Source organism: Lepidothrix coronata, unplaced genomic scaffold (genome assembly GCF_001604755.1).
Source record: "Lepidothrix coronata isolate B3197 unplaced genomic scaffold, Lepidothrix_coronata-1.0 Scaffold0, whole genome shotgun sequence".
Classification (NCBI taxonomy): Eukaryota; Metazoa; Chordata; class Aves; order Passeriformes; family Pipridae; genus Lepidothrix; species Lepidothrix coronata.
Genome location: NW_016690180.1, coordinates 5618005 through 5639490, shown reverse-complemented (window position 1 = coordinate 5639490; position 21486 = coordinate 5618005). Strand labels below are relative to the sequence as shown.

The 21486-nt window shown below is 36.1% G+C and overlaps 1 protein-coding gene across 4 annotated transcripts in view; it reads left to right on the top strand.

The window, feature by feature from the left end:
• Nucleotides 1-21257, top strand: part of KIAA1456 (KIAA1456 ortholog) — a 126077-nt gene extending 104820 nt beyond the window's left edge. For all 4 annotated transcript variants that reach the window (XM_017807894.1, XM_017807982.1, XM_017808060.1 and 1 more), the window contains 3 exons: nt 10439-10593; nt 13546-13719; nt 16577-21257. In XM_017807894.1, coding sequence (XP_017663383.1) covers nt 10440-10593; nt 13546-13719; nt 16577-17649 — 1401 coding nt within the window. In that variant the 5' untranslated portion in view covers nt 10439 and the 3' untranslated portion in view covers nt 17650-21257. The remainder of the gene's footprint in view (nt 1-10438; nt 10594-13545; nt 13720-16576) is intronic.
• Nucleotides 21258-21486: the final 229 nt, after the last annotated feature.

Sequence of the window (21486 nt, the reverse complement as noted above, 5' to 3'; positions counted from 1 at the left end):
AAAAATGAAGTAGGCGCTGTGCATTGGCAAACAGTCTTAACCAATGACCTGGAGCAATCCTAAGCCATAATAGTTTATAATTATTTTTTTTCCTTTCCTAGAAAATTCGAAATACCGAAGTACTGCCTCCCCATAGAGCCCTCAGCGTTGCAGAGTGTTCGCTGCTTAATGAATGTTTGTAAAGGGATTTTCATTCCCACTGAACGTCAGTGGGAGCAGCCAGACCTCAGGGAGTCAGCTTGCCCGCTCCTTTTCTTTTGCAAAGAATTTCTGGCAGAATTACTTCAGCAGCCCTGCTGTGTTGATGTAGTGCACAGGATGACATTCCCTGCTGATATAGTTGTTCAGGTGAAGCGTGCTGCTGGAGTTTATGATTTTGTGCATGAAACTCGAGAAGAGATAAGAAAAATATTCAGCAGCCTCTTTATGAGCAACAGAACTGGTCCTCTTAGGACTTTTTAGTGCCCCATAATGGACCCCAGGGAGGGGGTTGGCTTCGTTTTAGTAATTTGTTTTCAGCCTAGTACATCAGTATATTTGAGTATATATTTGTTTCAGTAATATATGCTTCTTATAGACCATGTCGTTGAACAGAGTTGGAAATCAGCCCTGCATCAAGGGATAAACACTTCCCACGCACTCAGGTTTGCAGGTATTCTAATGTCCATTCTGGATGGATGAATCAGAATATGGGACAGTACAAACAGTATAAGACTTGGTCTTGAAAAATGTTATGTGCAAATTCCTGCCTTAAGTTATTATTAATAGGCTACCTGAGGTTGGTAAGATGGTTTACAGCAGATGTTCATGTCTTTGCAGTACCAGGGTGTATGTGGGTCAGTTTATAGGTAGTAATAGAGATGGGATGATCCTGTGTGCCAGAAAACCATGTTTGAGGACCGCATGTCGCTTAGATTTATGAAGATTAAAGAGATTGAAAAAATACTTTAGACTTCCATATGCTTATAAAATAATTTTAGAATGAAAAAACAAAGTCCTTTGGTTTAAAATTGCTTAAGAGTAAAGACACTGGTACTTCAAAAATTATGTATGTATCTTCATAAATGGAAGCAGAAATATCAACTGAGTTACTGGGAGAAAAAAGTCTAACTGTTAAAAAATAAAATAAATACTTCTGTCATAGCCAGGCTTTATGTAGCTGACTAAAACTTATATGACACTGAATCTTGCCTGATTTTTTCCTCAGAAAAATTTCAAAAGAACACAGTTGGACCAAAGGCATTGTATAACTTGGTTTGTGGTTTACTGTTGAAAAATATTCCATTTTGAAGAAAATGTTAGCATGCAGTAATTTTGGAAAAATTAATTACTTGTGGCCCAAATTTCTTCTAAGAAAATATTTATTTTGATGCTCCAGATAATGATTTTTGTAGGCATCAACTCTTGTTCCCCATCATACAATAGTTTCCTGGAAAACACTGATTTTAAGGAAAAGAAAATATACCTAAAAAGGCCACAGTAAATAAGTATTAAAATATTTTCCAAATGGAGAACTTTAGTAGTGTTTAAATGAAATTTCAGCTCCCTCAGAGAGCTTTTCCTTTCCATGCTGATCAGGAAAAATTGCATTGTGTAAAGTCCTTTCTTAGCCTTAAAATAGAAGGCTTAGAAATGCCAAGTTATGTAAAAAGGTATCACTTATACTACAAAGCATTTAAAATGAAACAGTCTTTCAATGAAGCTCTGGTGATTTATAAACACCAAGGATCCTTTCTAGGGATTTTGACTACAGGACCACTAGGCCTTCACACTGCTTAGTCTACTAGAGCTACAATTGGAAGAACCTGTGTCGGTGACAGTGGCCAGGCACTTCATGGAGGGTTACACCTCAACCTTTTAGTGACAACATAATGCAGTTTTTCTGTGTCTACTCTGAATCCTGATAGGATTACTTTTGTATCTGCAGAAGCCTTTGTCAGCTACGTAAGCACCCAATTACTGTTAGAGTGCTTAAGATAACCTTTTGTCTTTGAGCACTAGCCTCAAAGACATATGAGACACCTTTACTTTTTCAAGAAACCAAATGTAAATACATGACTTCCTATAACTAACAATTACAAAAAAAAAGCTTATCTGTCAGATTTTTTAGTTTTGTAGGATAACAAAAATGTAATACTTTCTTTGCTCTCATTCTGGTGGTCATCTACTTAGGTTAATTTAATACCTAACACTGGCACAAGATCTGTCCTTCTTTTGAAACTGTGTTTGGTGAGTATGCTGAACACTGAATACATTTGTATATGAATATTTTAAGATAGGAAATTATATGTTCAGATGTAATAAGCTTGTGATAATCAAGAGTAGTTTATGAGATGTACCAAGAGAAACCACTTAGTAGTTCTGTAATTACTGTAATTGATTCTGCAACATTTTATGTTTCATCTTGGGATCAAAGGTAACCATTAATAGCCTCAATTTGGGATTCTACTTGATAATGTGCTGCTTATCTTTCTGTCACTAAGATTTCAGCAGAAGATGTGTTTTCAAGTAATTGAATGTCTTAGATAAGTCAGTTGGTAAATTGTTTTAATTGGGAAGGCTTTGTATATTAGATGAAGTACCACATAAGCACCAACAAAAATGAGTGGAAAAAAAAAGAATTATACTGCATAAATTAAAACTAATCCAATTGAAAATAATACTCAAATGCAAACCCTGAGTCTGAAGAAACAGAAGAAATTTAGAAAACTATAATTCCAGAACTGTAGGATGACATTCAGGAATCAAGTATTCCTGTGAATATATTTTGGCATGAAGAATGAAGACATATGGAGAGGATACAGAGAATGACAACAATACTTTGTAAAAGACCACCTTGACTGATTCATCAGGGAGGATGAAAATTACTAAATATTTAATGCTTGCTTAACTGCTGGTAAATAAGGAGAGAAGACAAGATAACTGTTTACAAATATTTGAGAGATACAGTGACCAAGGAAGGAAAATAGCTGCATTTTAAGTGTATGGGTAGGGGGGACATGGCCAGAGGCTTTGCGATACTTGATGCAGGGCACAGAGTATTTCCTGACAGGTGCTTAACTGACTTATGTTTTTAAGATCCCATTGATACAAGTCTACAGTCATTTTCAGTGCTTTTCTGTCCTTATGTTTAAAATGCCTTACATCTATCTTCCTTGCAGTAGTTTAAGCCTACTATCTTTTGTCTACCCTTCAATTTTTGGAAAACAAGTTTTTCCCTCCCACTTTGCTGCAGCCCTTCTTGTATGAGAAGATGGTCCTCTCTCATCCTGGACAAACATTTTGAAACATATTTCTTTCCCAGAGGTTTACTTGATTTCTGATCTCTTAGAGATACACAATCTGATAAATTGTTCTTTTCTGTAATATTCCTGCTTGAAATTGAACATAATGCTCAAACTGATACACCAGCAGTGCTGACTGTAGGAGAACAACAGTTTTATGTAACTTGCAAGGATCTGCCCTGTTTCTGTGTGCTGAGCCTCTTTTTTTTTTTCCTGCAACAGTATATTGCAAAAACCACCATAACACCATAGCATGTATGGTGTCAAATCTGTGAAATGTTATAGCACCCAGATCCACTTCTCTATGTAGAACTGCTGCCAGTCATCCCATCCTGCCTCCTTCAGTTTTTGTGATGTTGGTTATTCTTATCTAAAAGTAATGCTTTGCTTTTTTCTCTTTTGATCTGTTTAAACACTTGAATTCTGATACCATTATCCAGTGCATTTGAACTCTGATGGTTTGGTCCATCTGTAGGTATAATCCTACTCTCTAATCCATCATACAAAGAAATTATTGAGGAGTGTCCAAAGCATATCCTTGCTCAGGGTATCCTTCCGGTGTGATAGTGAATTTTGGTAACTACAAACTAAATATCCTCTTCCAAATGGTACCAAACTTTCTACTGTATTTCATCTAAACCAACTGTCCCTAATTTGTTTACTAGAATATCATAAGACCAGGGATTGTACATGTTGCCCATGGTTTCTCAAAACTAATTTCTTATGGCTCTGAGACTGGCTAATCTGAGACCAGTGCAATCAATTACTTAAGTACTGGTTATAAGCCTAGTCGTTTTGAAAACCCTTAACTTATTTTAAGAGCCCCAACCTATTCTTTACCTAAGTTCTTGTCCCTTTATCACTTATATAGTTACATTTGGTGCCAATTAACATGAATAGTGAAGAAGAAGAACCTAAACACTTTGCTTTTCTCAGCACCACTTATTATTGGATTTTCCTTCCTGCTTAATAGGCCAAATTTTTCCTAGTCTTCCCTTCTCCTCTGATGTCTGTACAGAGTGTTTCTGTGCAGGATCTGAAGATGCACATCAGTGCACATCTAGCACCATGGATTTTTGACTCTGTGGGACTCCAGTAGGAAGAGACTGTCTTCTGGGAGCTGATTTGTGAGTTTTGATGTGATAGTAAAGATGAACACAGTTAGAGGGATTGTGAAACTTCTGCATGAGTATGCTCCTCCTTTCAGGGTTTTTTATTGGCCAAGGGTCCATGTTTTTGCATTGTCATTTAGCAGAATGTTACCTATCTACGGAATTGAGTTTATGTACTTAACTGAAATAAATCTAATGAAATGAATCTTATGTACTAAACTGAAATAAATGTTTACAGTGCAGCATTTCAGCTACGTAGACTATGACCCTAAATGTACAACAGCAAGGGGAATATTAAATGATTAACTGATCCAAGAATATGCAGTGAATAGTACTAGATTTTGTCTGAACTGGAAAATAAAACTAAAAAAAATGAATGTGACAGTGAATGTTTGCAATTTTGAGTAACAAGAGCTTGAACCATAATCTTTTTTTTTCCAAGATTTTGCAAGAGATCTTGCAGTCCTTTCAATGTTTCATTAGGATAAGGTTCCATCTATTTTTAGTAAGAAAAAATACAGTGATAGTGACTTTATTTCAGTGAAAGAAATTACTTTAAAATGCTTGTTTCAGAGTGGGTGTCTCAACTAACACTGGTTCTTGTCAAACGTGTCCCAGCTGTTTATTTTTCACTTCGAGATTTTCCCAAATTTTACTGGAGGAAGGGTGTTGAATCAGTACTTCTGCTCAGAAAGGTTTTAGATATGGTGCATGGAGTTCTCCTTGCTCTGATTTCAGGCTGTGCATTTTAATGGGATGATAAGGTTCACGCATGGTTGAAATTAATTACCAGAGTTGTCAGCCTTATGTAAGCAAATCATCCCCTTTTGTATCCTCTTGGTAAACTTTCATTGCAGCTAATTTAACTATTCATGGCAGCATTCCTATTATTTTGTTTCATTATCCTTTATTTACTAATATAGCTGTTCTGTATAGCGAAATGGTTCACATTGGAAACCATTTAATATATCAGCGTAGACCAAGTTGTTACCAACACTAATGAAATCACTCCTTCTGATAAAGAAATCTTGGGTTTGTTTTTGAGAAGGGCTGCAGTGAGGTTTTGCTGTTGGACATGAATTGGATTTTTGTCTTCGTGTGGAAAAAAATACTGTGATTTGTAGGTGACTATTAGGGCTGTACACCTAGTTTTCCATGGCTACTTCCATTTGAATGAAAAGACCGGTAAGTCTGGAAAGTAAACTGGAAGCATTTCTCATTGAATAGGTAGTTCTTCCTGTTCTGCAGATGAAGGGAGAGAATGCAAATTGGACTACCCCACTTTTAATTAGGCGTACATGGTATAGGTGCACATGTTATTGCTGAGAGCAGGGTATTGATGTAGACTTGGCCGTTGTGGTTTATACTGTTTTATTTAAGGCCAGCGATAAATTAGGTTATTGCATCCATAGCTGGAGTTGCATGCATAATCAAGATTTATGTTGCTGTGGCAACTAAGAGAGACACAACTGAGCTGAATTTCCTAGATCTTTGAAGCAGGGGTCCTTATCCAAAATGATATTAAGAATTCCCATCAGTGTGTGAAGAGCGTAACTAAGAGGGGCCCTCATTAATAGGCTGAAGTCTTGTACATCTGACTCACTAAGTTGAGTGAATTCCTGCTGCTCATCAAAGGGTTAGAGAAAATTGGCAGTTGCAAGAAAGAAGATAAGGAAAGCCTGTGGCTGAAATTAATCAAGAGCAATTGATTTCAAGACAAATAGGAGCAATGCAAGATTTGATGACTACTCTGAAAATCACAGGGTGCTTCCAAAAGGCCATTGACAAAACCTTTCCAACATATTCCAGGTATTGCGTTTGGCCTGGAAATAGAGGCAAGGAGGAACTGAACATGAGACAGGTCAAGACTTCACAGTATAAAACATCAGATTAAAATAGTGGTGCTGACATAGCACATGCTGAGGTAGATGGAGGAAGATGGAAAAGATTAAAAGAAGATGGAAGATAAAAATCATAGGTGACAGAGGGGATAATTTGGGGTAAATGAGGAGGACTGTAAGGGATTCAGAACTGCAGAGGTAGACTGTGGTAGAGGCAGAGATTTTGGACAGAACTCTACCTCCTCTGCTTCAGTGTCAGGCATCTTGGAGCCAACAAATAATTTGTCCTCTTGAGGATAAAGTATTTAACGCAGTTAGTGAAAATTGTAAATTAGGCACTTTCAAAACCAACAAAAAAAAAGTCTGAACACACTCTCCCTCCCCCCAAAAAAAACTCAGAAAACCAAACCTGATTTTTTAAAAATGTTGGAAATGGGGATTATTAATTTTGGTTGTCTTCTTTTCAAGGTCACTTGCTTAAATGTATTTGGTGGTGATAGAAAATATCCAAGCAACATGACTTTTATTAAAGCAATATCCTTGAAAAGTTAGTTATCTTAACGGTTGCAAAATGTTAATAGAAAAGGAAGAAATTAGATTACCTCAGAGTCAGAGAACTTTTAGAGAGATACATAGCTATGAAAATATATATTATGTTTGTAATATATATTTTCCTCCTGGGAAGCTGCTACATTTCAGTTTATATATATACGTTTTTTTTACGGCAGTGTAGGAAAGAGTGAATGGACTATAGCCTATTTACTTTCAAACAGTTTGTTCATGTACCACAGTCACATGTGATGGACTGGTGATCCATTTCCCCACAAATTCAGCAGAAATGACACTGCAATTTTCATCCAGTTTTCTCATTTAATAGATCAGCTGCAACAAGGGCCTGTTGTAGTCTCTTGAACGAATCATGATAACCAGGAAGCACTGAAAGGGAAGAGAATGCTGCTCTTCAGTTTTTTTCCAAACTCCTTGTTTGCAGGAGGCTGGCATTTGTTGAGCTGCATTCATGTTTTGGGGACTTGGCAAGACTTGCTGCAGTGACTGAACAGCTGGGTGCCAATTTACTGCATACACCCTACTCTGCTCCACGTCTCTGTGTGAGCTCTTTGACAGGAGCATAAGGGCAAGAGAAGAACTGAGCATGGGGAAGGTGTGCCCATAACTACCACCTTCTGCTCCTCTTTGCTGTTCTTACTGAACAGCTTCTGGGTAGCTTAAATGAGAACTGGAGCAGATGCTGAAGCAGTGGGATTTCTGGGTACCTTGGATTTTCATTACCTACTTTGCAAAACTGACTTTCTAATTATCCTAGAAGTTACAACCTAGAAGTTGGATGAAATGAACATTTTCTACAATTCATGTGCAACAGAGGCACTGTCTGGTACTTTCAAGGCAAAGAAGTTGTAATGGTTGTTTTTGTTTAGAAAAAGAAATAGAGGCATTGAGATTGGCTTGTTAAGTTACACGGGTCTAGGTTTCTGGGTTTTGTGGTGACTGTAGACTTGTGTGAAAGTGGTACAGCTGCAGGTCTGGGCAGACTACACAGATTTCTTGCCTTCTGTAAACCTTGAAATGAAGAGGTTAATTGCTAGGATATTTCCCTGCCATGCTGTAAAGTAAAACCCAATAGTGTTATGGATCTGGACGGGAAAGTCAAACTGGCAAGTCTAATTTCCATATGTGTCTTAATTAACTGCAAAATATAAACCATCATCAGGAATGGAAAATGTTACAAAATGGTGCATTTTGTATTTTAGTATATTACTGTTATTCTAAGATTATAACCAAATTATTTTCTTGGCAATATTTATTAAGTATATATAAAAATAATAACCTCTTATGTAGTGTTGTAATAGGTGGAAGTCTCCAGTATGCTCCTTGTAGCAGAAGATTCAGCGCCAGTCCCAGTGAATGAGAAAGTTAAAGGAAAAACTTAATGTTCTTGTGATTCAATAGGAAACTAAGCCTGCATAAGAATTCAATGAAGACATTTTAGGAAAAGTATAACGTGACATTATATCAGTGGGAAAATTCTTGCCATCTTCTAAGTCAAGTCCAAGTTGGCTCTTTTGTTTATCTAATATATTCAAATTAACCTTCAGTTCAGAGAACATTTGGAATGCAGTATGAATGGTTGAAAACATTCTCCTTTTTCTGTTTTTTTTTTTTAAGAACTGCAAAGATTGAACAAAGAGCTTCAAGTGGAAAGATAAAAGAAAGCACTCAGATGCACTGAACCACGTAGTAACTAAACATGAAATGTAAACTAGAGCAAGGAGCTTATCAGACAACAAAAGAAAAGAAATGATTATTAGTCTTTGGAATTACTACTTATATAGAGAGGATTCCTAGGCAGTTCAACAACAAAATAGAGTATGTTTTGAAGCAGAGAAGACAGATAGCTGGAGACATGAAACACTCAATTTGTTTTATTTAAGGGTCAAATAAGAAAAAAAGAGTGGGCTTTTGACTGTAAGGAATACTTATTTGAAATCACTGCAACTAACCCATTCTATTTGACAACATGACTTGAAATGGCATTCTGGAAAAAGTTCTGATTGAGTAACTTCTGGCACATGTAATATAATTAGAAGTCTGTGTTGCAATCCTGTCTACTTCTGGTGTTCAGTCTGTTAGTCTCTTCAATGACACTGAAAATGTGTCTATTAGGAATGTACTATACTATTATTGAATTTAATTTTTATGTATATTCACTTAGTAAAAGGAGAGTTAGTGCATTATAAAAGAAAATTGTGGAGAAAAAAGAAAGTAAAGATTGTGGAAAAAATTCAACATAAATGTTCTGAAGAGCGATATTTATGGATACTAGAGTCAGAACAGACTGTGACAATTGTTAACAATTTGGCCCAACCCCTTACATAGCAGAGTATATAAAACCAGTGAAACAGATTGTCTTACATACTATTCTGTTAGCATTCACACACTTAATTTGAACTATGTTAATTGTTTTTTCAATCACTGAGATTAACTCCCATTTTTAAAATTAAAAAGATAATGTTTGTAGGACGTGTTTTGGAGAGCTCACATTATTTATTATATTTTTAAATAATTAATTTTTTTCTCACATAGCTCATCTTTTCTCATATATTGTCATCTATTTTATTGTAATAATATATTTCAATAGTTAAAGAGACAGAAAGAAACCTTTTTATTATGATTCCAAAGTCTATATTATTTGAAAATCAAGAAAAACACATTAAAGTCTTTGCTTTTGACATTTTCAAATGAAGTCAAAGGAGTCACTTTTATAATTTCATCTTGATAATATTGCTTAGTTTCTTGTAATAAATTTGGAAACAGGCTTTCATCTCTGTTGAGTAGTTGGACAATTGAATAAATCCTGTTTTAATAATGGGAAGGAATATTTCCCAAATAAGCAGGCAGTTTGAATTAGTTTGAAGAATGTCTTAGCACTTTGAAAGGTAGTCCCATCAGCCTCCATCAGATGTTAAAGCCTGACCTGGTTGGTACTTGAATGAGGGGATATATTAAGGAAGATGTAAGATTCTGTATGAGAGGATTCAATATCTGTATCCACTTGTTTTATATGAACTTAGAAGTAATATCACCGTTTAAGAAGATACTACTTTTCAAATGAATCACTAAAATAAAGTACTTTGCTAAGGAATTAAGATAGTGGAGTGGGAGTAGGGAAATCCTTGTTTTGTTGCTGAAAAATTTTAGCCAATTAATCACTTCTAGAGGGTTGATAAACCACAGATAATTTATGTGTGATTTGGGGGCTTTGGTTTCAGGGACCAGGCTATATTTCAGGTAACACACTAGTAGTTTGCCAACCTACTCACATTAGCAACAAATGAAAATTTGGGTTGTAGCATCCTGTTCTTAATTGGTTGGACTGATGATCATAAAGGTCTTTCCTACCAAAATGATTCTGTGATTCTAGAATCATTCTGTACTTCTGCTGAATACAGGCTCCCTTTTGCGCCAAATAAGCTTTTGGTGAACTTGAGAATGTGCATATGATTGAATAGGCACTTGCAGTTATACCATGCTCAAGCAAGATGATACATTCACTTTTTTTCTTGACTTCCGTGAAATAAAATCAGATCCTTACAAGATCCTGAATTATGCATGCCTATAAAACGTAAAATGTATGCTGCAACAGTTTGCGTTTTGTTGTGCATAATCTTCATTATGTTTTCAGGATGGAACATGAGGCTACCCAGCTAGAAAAGCAGCATGTGCACAGTGTATATGAAAATACAGCTACCTACTTTAGTGATCTGCAGAGCAAAGCATGGCCTCGTGTTCGGAACTTCCTGCTGGAACAAAAGCCTGGCAGTCTTGTTGTTGATATTGGTAAGCCGTTCTTTCAGATGGCATGAAAGATTGTTTATAAGATTTATTTGTTTATATGTTAATCATATGTACCTTCAGATCAACTGCTTTTAAAACTTGTTTAGATTTGGTTTTAAATTGTTTTTAAACCCCTACTAGATGCCATATACCACTTGTTTTAATTTTTTGGCAGTGTATCAGGTAGACAGTTAATAATTTTTGCCCTTATTTTTGCTGAGCTAAACCTTAATTTATCAGTTTCCCCATAGGCTTAATGATCTGTCATTCCCCTGGAGCCCTTAAAAAAATTATGTTAATAGCTAATTATTTCATATTTCAGTTTCTTAAGATCTCTTGGTTTATGTACTACTGGTCTGGAGTTTATTGCTTTTCATTTGTTCTAAAGCTCCTCCTATCAAGGCTTTATATTAAGAGAAATCTTCTGATGTGATTTCTACTATAAATATTAAAAAAAAGTTATGATCTCAGAATCTCCCTATGATCCTAAATACAGACACAAAAACCTTGTTTTCTTTCTATGGTGCTGTCTTCCCTACATGTTTGATTTATACCTTGATTTTCTGTTTCTCCTAGAGACTTTTTAGGGGTTTCCAGGTGCTGGAGTGTTTCCTTTTCATGCATTATGACTTCGGTCCTACACAGCACATCATTGCAAAACAGATGCTCTTTTGCTCTGTTGTATTTTCCTCACTGTTTAAACTAATAAAATGCTTTTACACAGCAAGGTTTAACAAATGTACTCAATAAAATATGTATCTGTCTTATTTGCGTAAGCTTTAGGCCATAATCAATAGGTAATATGTAGTTCTCCTGCTACTGTAGCTATTTTTATATGTCTGCACCATTTTCACTAATAATATCAGGAAATATCCTTGTGGCATACACTCGTTCAACAGTCAGCTTAAACTGATATTTCTCGGCCAAAATTGTTGTCATCTCAATAGAAGTCATTTGAAGCTTAGCTGAAGTTCTTTGAGGCTTTATCAGCAGGTATCGCGGTGATTGCTGAAAGCAGAAGGTCACCCTGTTAACGGTCTCATCTGGAGAGAAGGTAGATGCTTATAGTTGCCAATAAGAATATTCCCATTAAGGCACACAAGGACACAAGGTATCTCCTTTTATGAGGTTTATTAGCATCTACAGGAATCTGACTATTGTGTTTATTTTTAGTATGTGTTCAGGGAGGAGTGGCACTAAAGAAGCACTAGTGCCCAGTGGCACTAAAATTTTCAAAATGAGATCTTAAACTGATAATTTCCTTTTCAGTTTAATACCACCTTTTATTAAAATATCATCTTGTCTAATTGCCTTATTATTTTTCATTCAGCAAAATAAATGACAATAGCTTGGCCATTGTTAGCTTCATGAAGGAATTCACCCTCCTGATGATTCATTCAAAAGTGAATCTCTGGCAAATGCAGATTTTTAGAATACTGGGATTATTAATACTATTTAGTTTTATTCCAGGGAGGACCCTCCACTTCTGAAAACTCCCCGTGATTAAAAAGCACTTTACCAAAATCCATGTATTAAGCAACTGAATCTTCTAAATTAATGTATGGTTGAATAAGTATGTTCCTGTGCAAACATGGTAATGAATACTACTTTATACAAATTTTTAAAACTAACTCAGTTTTCTAACTAATATGCCAGGCTTCATGTTTTATTGCATATATTTCTTGAACTTCATTAGCAATATTAATGTTTTCCATTTATCTCAAATGTTACTTCAAAAAATAGCACTTGCTTTTAGCTTAGAAATATGCTCTTTTTCACCACTGAAGTGTTGTTCTGCTCCACAACAATTCTTGTGCTGTCTCTCTAGATAATGGTGCACATTAGCATCACTGAGAGCAGCAGTGCTGCAAGAAACAGTGATGTTTCTAAAGATAACTCCAGGGCTTTAAATTGAATTTCCAATACTGAGATGATTCTCTTTGCCAGGCTGCTACCCCGTTGCTTGGCTGTCAACTTTCAGAAATTATTCTTCACTACTGATCTAGAACTGCAGTGAATGATTCCTAATACAATTTTGAAAAGTGCCTGTTAAGCATACGGCACTGAGAAACACTCTGCAAGATTTCCATTTAGTACAGCACAGTCCTTGAGAAGACAGACTTTTAGGTGGAAGACATTCTAGAACAGTTCATTACATTTGCATGTGTTAAAATGCATTGGCAAAAAGACAGAAAGAGGATGTGCCTGCAACATGGCAGGAATTTTTATGATTTACGGTTATTTTTCAAGTCTACATCTGAAATTAAAATTTTCCTTTCTGACTTGTGTCAGTGGCATCTGTGGTTTAGGACTTCTTGGAGAGAAATGAGATGCACTGGAGAGGTACTTTGTGAGGTTTAGCAAAGAGTAGGGAAGGACTTGGAAAAGAGATCTATTACAGGTCACTAAGAAAACAAAACACACTGGCTTCAGGAAATCCCCTGAACAGAAAGTAACTGGAAGCTGGAAGGGTATTGAGGAAAAGGGCCATAATGCTTACCTTTTTCTTACCCTCTCCTGGATGTCCATTTATGCTCGTTGTTGGAAGCAGGATATGAGGCTATATAAAGGCTCAGTGTGAAGCAGCATGGTTGTTTTGTTTCTCTAAGATGTGCAATAGTGGCCACAGAAGCCACAGAGGACTGCTGCCTCCTCCTCCCACCTGAACTTATCCTTAATTCCCCACAGAAATACAAATAGCCTGCTATTATACAGGGCTGTGTAATGAGTATTTTTGTTGGTGATGTTGGTACTGTTACGATCCTAATGGTGTGAACATATAATTTCAAACAGTCCAAATGAACTCTGCAGCAGTTAGGCTAGTAGACACAAGCCCTCATTTTGTTTTCTAGGAAACCTTAGGATTAGGAAAGCCCTCACCTTATTTTCCCTGCTTTGGGAGGGATAGCAAATGTTTGGAATATAGGACTTCTGATCTAGTATTCTTTTCTTCAGGTTGTGGAACTGGAAAGTATCTCAGTGTCAACAGTCAAGTGTATAATCTCGGCTGTGATTACTGTGAAGCACTGGTAGAGATTGCAAGGAAGAAAGATGATGAAGTTCTGGTGTGTGACAACCTTAACCTTCCCTTTAGAGACCAGTGCTTCAATGCAGTCATTTCCATTGGAGGTAAGACAACATACATGCATTCTGGCCCACAGCAAATGAGAAATTCTGAGGGTTCTTTTCTTTCCATGTGGCTTAATTTCAGTTAATTGTTTTGAAACAGTTCTTTTAGAATCACAGCAAATATAACTGAAATGAATGTAGTAAACATGAAAAAAAAATTCCATTGCATAGAGGCACTGTTGGCCAAAGAAGTATGTGGATCATTTGTTTGTTTATATGTGGTCTTGTTCACCCTGTGGAGAAAAGATTTCCTTCCAGCATGCATTTTAAACAAGTGAAAACTAGTATAAACATGGCTGCTTGCAGTTTAAACAGATTAGGTGGTCAAGATAAACTCTTGTTTCCTCCATAGGTTCTGTTTTAATCAGCAAATGCATTGAAATAAAAGCTTTCTCTGTAGCAGAACTTGAAACTCATGTTAACTATTATGTGTTATGAATTGTGATTTCTCTTATTCATGAAATAAGAACTCAGAGCCACACAAGCACTATTGTCTTAAATAAGTGAAGCATCTCAGCATCTTAACTCCTCTGACCTCTCTTTTTGAAAATATTACTCATAATTTGAGAAGTATAAATTGCAAAGTGTAGAGGAAAAATAGATCACCCAATTACAGTCTATGTTTTTAGCTGTACTCTTGTTTGAACTTCTTTTAGGGTTTTTCAATGTGTCAGCAAAAATATAAAGTATGATAATTATTATTGATAGCAATCAACAAACTATTTGCAATGTGATAGAAATGTATTTTAAAATTTATTTTTCACATATTCAGATGGAAAGGAACAGTGACTAATATGCAAGCAGTAGGGATATTACTTTGCTTTCATGTTGGCTAGTTAACCAGTGAGCCCTCCCCAAATTTTAGGTCTTGTAGCATATATTGAGGACTATCAGATCAGCTGACTTTGAAGGATAGCATATCTATCTAGTGTTTATATCAGTTATAAACCTGACAAGTTTAAAAGTTCACATGCTATTTCAGTGCATTTAACAATAATGGATTTTAACCCCTCTTGAACAGAGACATGGTATGCCTGTGTCCATCTAATTCTAAATAAAATGGTTTTCATCCCATTAGAGAGAAAAACAAGTATTTATGTATGTAATCAAGTACACTTATTGGCTTTGCTGGTATAATAATGTTTATAGGATTTCTTTTTCTGCAGAACCATCAAAGTGATTCTATGATTTTAACCAGGAAGAATATTTAAACCATTAAATTAATTGCTCAGATAGATCTTGTTGGTTGATTGACACTTCTTTCTGGTAAACTAAGCTTGTGTGCTTATGCTATCTCTGTCAGTTTTGATAAAATTTTGCAGGAGGATCTGTAGTGACATATGGCCTAACTTCAGTATGAGAGAACAGATCAGTTTCTTTCTCCCCACACTGTGCAAGCAATTGAATTTTTTAAACTTTTTTTTTCAAAATTCGAGAAAAAAATGACCAGAGTGAGGAGTACCTGGAAACAAACAATGACCACGGGCAACCCTTCTCAGAGTTGGCTATTTTGTGTTCTCAGCAGCTTGTGAGAGCCTAGTTAATATAAATTGCCAAGAATGTATTTCTTGGCTTGTGGTAATAAAGCTATATTTTTTTCCCCTTGGTAATTTAATGAGTTTTGAATAAAAACAGGGCTACTTGGACTCACTGTTCATAACTGCAATGTTGAAATAACACTATTTCCACTAGTAGAATTGGGTACTGTCAAGCGGCACATATAATCTAAATTTTCTGAATGTATGGGGATGTCTTCAGCTAAGAACATATACTATTATTATATCCTGTTACATGGGTATGTTGAATGTTTTCCATGTAGAAGTGGCTCTCCAACTCTACTTGAAACAAATTATGGAATCAGTCCTCTTTACATCATTGATTGAATCAAATCTAATACTGATAACATATAGAACAGCATGACCAATGTGTCCAAACGCAGTACAAATTAATGCTTCTGAGAGTTTAGAGAGAAAATAGTTGTCTTTAGAGAGAAAATAGTTGTCTTAGCTATTCCCTGACTGTTAAAAATGGCTCCTTCCTATTCCAGGTGAATAGGAAGATAGAAATAATGTAGAAATCTTGAAATATAGCTTCATTTCACATTAGACTGAAACCTGAAAATGTGGAAATTATCCTGGAAAGAAAATCCAAATAAAGTGATCAATAGTTTTATTTTGATTTTGACTTTTTATTTTTAATAGCATAACATAATGTAAAAAAATCATCATGCTCAGACATGCAATGTAGACATTCTTTTTTACAAAAATGAAATCTAATTTTACAAAATTAAAACAATGGAAATATTTGTCTAAATTTTCTCACTAGCTCTTTGAAAGTATGCTGATATAAAAGTACAAAGTATCTTTTTACTGATATTACCATATTTACTGATATTTCACCATGTATTTATTACATGGTGAAAAGATTTTCTATTTTCAAGGTAAGAAAGGTAAGTAAGGTAAGTCTGAGAAGTGTGCCAGAAACTGAAGTCATACTTGATACTACCTAACTCACCTAAAGGCCAGGCATTTAAGTGAAAACTAGTAGTGTTATGACCTCTTTTAGATGCAGAGAAGCACAAACCTCCACCTTATGTGCCTGAGTTTTCTTGAATCCCTATTTTGGGATGAGTTTAATTTCCTTCTTTGGGATTTTCCTATTTTTATCCGTTGAACAAAATTGTAAAAGAGAGCATTCTGTGGTAAACTTGCATTGTAGTACCAATAAATTCAGCACTGTTGCTGACTTGCAGCAAGTGATATGTGGAATGAGGAGCTAAAATGATTAAACGTGGAACAGGTTGAAGACAAAAATGCCCTCTCCTTACTGATATCCGATAAATTTTTTTTTTTCACAGTGATACATCATTTCTCAACTAAACAAAGAAGAATCAAAGCAATAAAGGAAATGGCAAGGGTATTGATACCTGGAGGCCAGATAATGATTTATGTTTGGGCTATGGAACAAAAGAATCGTCACTTTGAGAAACAAGATGTATTTGTTCCATGGAACAAGGCCTTGTGCTCACGCCATTTTTCAGAATCAAATCAATCTGGAGATAAGGGTGAGTTTGTGCATACTGCAAAAGGCCAAGGCATACACCCTGCACAGCTCATCATCTCTGAGTGCAGCTACCAAACCAATTTGCAGCCAGAAACTGATTCAAAACATTCCCACAATATGGGCCATTGCTTACCCAGAGCCTGCTGCATGAAAATTTCTGAAGAAGAAAACAGGTTTTACAGTGCTCTAGGACGATCTTTCCGCTCATGGTTTTTCTCCAGATCCCTTGATGAATCAGCCCTGAGAAAGCAAAGTGATAAAATGAGGCACCTGAAACAGGAAGGAGTATGGGCAAACAGTACTGACCTGAAACATGAAGGGGTATGGGCAAACAGCACTGTACCCATTCAGCATTCGCGACACTGCAGTTTGGATTTAGGTCACCACAGGGCACTGTTAAAAGAACAAAGTTTAGATGATGATGATGTGTTCGTGGAAAGCCTGTCTCTCAAAAAACCACAGTGGTCACCAGCCACAGATGCACTGAAGGATTTAAGTTTAAATGGAGGACACCAAAATGTAGCTCAGAGCAAGGATGACAAAGCTTCATTTAAAAATGGCTCAGTGGAAGACAGGGACTGCAGCTGTGGTTGTAATAAAGATGGTGCTGGTAAGTCCGATGCCAACAAGCTTTTCAAAAGAACTTCAACAACTGACTCCACTGACTCAGCTTTGGATTCAGCAGTGTCTGTTGGGGACCAAACTGATGCCATGTTGGATACAAAGGCCTTCATGCGTTATTACCACGTTTTTCGGGAAGGGGAGCTGTGTTCTCTGGTAGAAGAGAACGTGCCTGAGCTTCAGATACTTTCTTCCTGCTATGACCATGGAAACTGGTGCATTATTGCAGAAAGAAGAGGAATATAACTGTAAAGAGATCAAAGCAGAATCCAGTGACTGAGGATTTTAAGCTGCTCCTTGTTTTACTGTGATTGTGCAGTGTGACATGGAATTTGAACCTTGTAGTTGTGTGCCATTTATTTGTGATTTGTTATTTCTCTGACTATTTAATTAGTTAATGCAAGGTCTATATATAGGAATATAAGTGGTAAAAAATATTTATGTTTTGTTAAACTTTTATGAAATTAAAACTGGAGAGTTTTATATTGCTTTTAGCAAATAATTGTGTTTTAAAATATACTTTTCTATTGAGAAATAAAACCTTTTTGTAAGACAAGGATCAGGGCATCTTTTATGAGAAATATCCTCTCAGTAGAAAGTTTAGTCTTTGTTCTTCAAATCTGAAAGTGTGTCACATTGCTCCCTGTTCTTCAAGTCCTGTAAATGAGACATAGACACTATGTCTAAAATTGTACTTGACTATATACTGGTAGAGTGCATTCTGCAGCACTGGGAGCAAGCATGGTCCCAGTGCTACTTAGTTGGGAGTAGAGTTGATAATAGGCAAAAACTATGTACCAAACAAGCTCTGCATATTCTGTCATTTGATGTTTGTATTTCAGAGCAAATGACAGAACAGATTTTGAACAGTATTTTGGACTTTTATTTTAAAAATTATTTAATTTGTTTCTCAGGTTAAGTTTTATGTGTTAACTCTCACAAATACTTAATTTCCTTTGCTGTAGTTTTTCATTAGTTATGTGTATATAGAAGTCAGAGGGATTTGTGAGAGTATCAGTATTATGTAAAAGTTATAAAATATCAAATACTTGAGATAAATATATCTTTTTGATAAGCTTGGGAAGCTAAGATAAAAGTAATAAAAATCCAGTATATATCTGGTCAGCTGTCATATTACTTTTCTTATTCACTGACATGAGAATATATATTAAATTGTATGTTAAATAATGTAGATTAGAAGAGGATAAGCCCAGTTTGTATGGAAAATACAAATTCCTGTCTTTGCATTTTAAATGAATCTTTTGAGACCTGAATGATAACAGATTGCTTACACTACTTTCCCATTCCTTGTAAGATAAATTTTACTGAGCATGGTGCCCCATCGTTATCAATCTGTACTAGGTTGCAGCAATTACCCTCATATTGTTCTTTACACTCAAATAATTTCATCCCTCTCAGTGGGATGTGAAGCTATACGTGCTGTGGATAAAAAACACCTGGCTTCAGAAGATCAGTAGTGAAATTGCCAAAAGAAGCAGGCTAGAGTAGGCTAACTGCCTTGTTAGCACGGAGTTACTCCATTTCTAGGCTTTATTTGTAGTCAGTGGTTGCAATGAAGGGCACATCTTAAGCTGGTGTGATTTCATGACCTTTAATGGAGTTGCAGAGATTCTCCCCTCCCCCCAAAAAAACCCCTGAACAACCCAAAACCAAACCCCTTTTGTTACAGCAAAACAGACCTACCTACATAATTAAGATGTCTGCCCTATTATTTAGCAAATAGGTTTGAATACAAGGCAACAGGAGTGAAATGCCAAACTCTTCCAATCTGTGCTGTATAAGCAGATGGATTTGGGATTGTTCGGTAGGAAGCCCTGATGGTGCTGAGTATTTTTTGATGCAGCTTCCCAGCAGTAAATTGCCACATGGTAATGTATTATAAATTTGTTTACTGGAGCAATGTCCATAGAGCAATCATTTTTGTCTCCCTTATACCTTGGGATCCTGATACTTTATTCTTTCTGGATCTGCACCACTTGCGGTCCCCATGAGCCTTTGAAAATAAATGTATGGCCAAAAAAGCATACATCTGAGACTTCTAAAATATTATTCCACTCTAATTATAACTTTCAATACAGCCTGGGGCTATTGCTCTCAGGTGGTGTGTATAATCTATACTTTAGAAAACTGGCAATATTCCCTGCATCACTGGTCTAGCTGCTCCTGTCTGAGGGGGCAGCACCTGATGCATTCTCAGGCTCCAGGTTTAGAAGCTTTGTGCCAAAGTACCCATGCTGGCATATTGCAGAGCCCATGTGGATTGTGCTTAGCTCCACACCTCATTTGACACGTGCTTGTGTCAGACAAGTGACGGCCATCTCTTTTGTTGGGAATTTCTGGGGAAGTTGAGGATTTTAGAAGAGAAGTCTATTGCTTCCAGGTAAGATATGACAGTGGATATTCAGTGCTCCTGAAATTTGGGCTGTATTTAAGAAAGAGGAAGATTATTATCATCCTGTATCCAGTTCTGAAACTTTATCCCTAAACTCCAGCATGCAGAAACTCTATCTCACATATATAAAAATATTTATTAAATATTATTAATCTAAACTGACAGCTGGGATTAGTTAATTATGAGAAAGAACATCATGATTCTATTATCTGCACTTCTGCAATCTGACTGTGGCGTATTTGGTATGTAATCAAGCAGGCTGATGAAATTTGGAGAAACTGAGAAAGGAAAGGTGTGCATTCTCTTTACAATATCAGCTTGCTATCCTTGCAAGAGACCGAATCGGGATCAGTGTCAGGATCCAGTGAAAACTTGTTGCTGTTTGACAGCTGTTTGAATAACAGCTGTCACCTCAAAGCTACTGAGGTACTTTAAAACGCTTTTGTGTTTGTAAACTTTCCATGCATTGTTTGGTTTGAGGTTCTTGCTTGGGGGCGCTTTTTACAATGACTTATTTCTGTATTGGATTTTCTCTTGTTCTGAGCTAATGCCATTATGTTGCATTTCATACAAGTTTGGATTGTATTCTTATAAATTCCTGGGAGAGGAAGAGGGGAGGTTTGGTAAACTGCCTTTTTTTTTTTTCCCTCCCAAATATTCAATTTTCCTCTGAGGATGTATAAGCACCATGTAACATAATTTTTATAGACTGGAGATCAGTCAGCAGAGGTCATGAGTGTGAGGTCTGCACAGCAAAACTTTATTCCTGTATGCAGTCTCCCATCTATTTGTAGTGGCTGCCTAGATCTGTAACAGCTCTATCATCTCATAAGAAAACAGATCACTTCACTAAAAGCGTGGTGAAGGTCTCTCTTGACTGGTTTTTCTTTTGATGAGGCCCACCTTAGGCAAATGTACTTTCCAGAAGAATCCACATGATCCCAGACTTTAATAGCTTACAGACATAGTTAATGTGCTCAGAGAAGTGTGCATACCATTGGGAAGTCTATAGTAAATTAATGAATAAGTAAATAAAACACAGTTGTCCTCAAATGCTAAAACTTTCAGCAATGTCCAGACTGAAAGACCTGACTGTTATAAGGCAAAGGGCAAATATGTTCTTACATTGCTTGTCTGACAAGTGGGCAATAATTTCATCTCAGTTCTGCTGATAATAAACCTGCTTCTGACTTTAGTGGGCTAGGATTGCTCCTAAGCTGCTTATCTAGCTCTAAGTGGAACACGGAGAAATTTTGATTACATGAGAAAAGATGCCTTTTTTTTTTTTTTTAGAAATTAATTGAGGTGGAACTTCCTAAGTGTCAGTATCTGCCTGTTGTCTCTTGTCCTATTGCTTGGCACCACAATTGCAATAAAAAAATGCACAATTGAACAGACTTATTTTTGCAGAACTAATACAATTGCAAACTTTGGTAAATTACATTTTGTCTTTTTTATTACATGAAAATATTTCTATTAGAAATGAACAAGTGTAAAATTTTTAGTACTACCTGTGACGACTATATAGTTTTCGAAACTTATCGTGTAGGAATTTTAAAATCACAGGTGAGAAATAAAAGCTATAAACATTCTAGCAGATTTTTTTCTGGTACTTACTTGTATACAAGTTACAGTTTAAAATGCTGAGTGAAGAGTTGTTTATGTTCCAC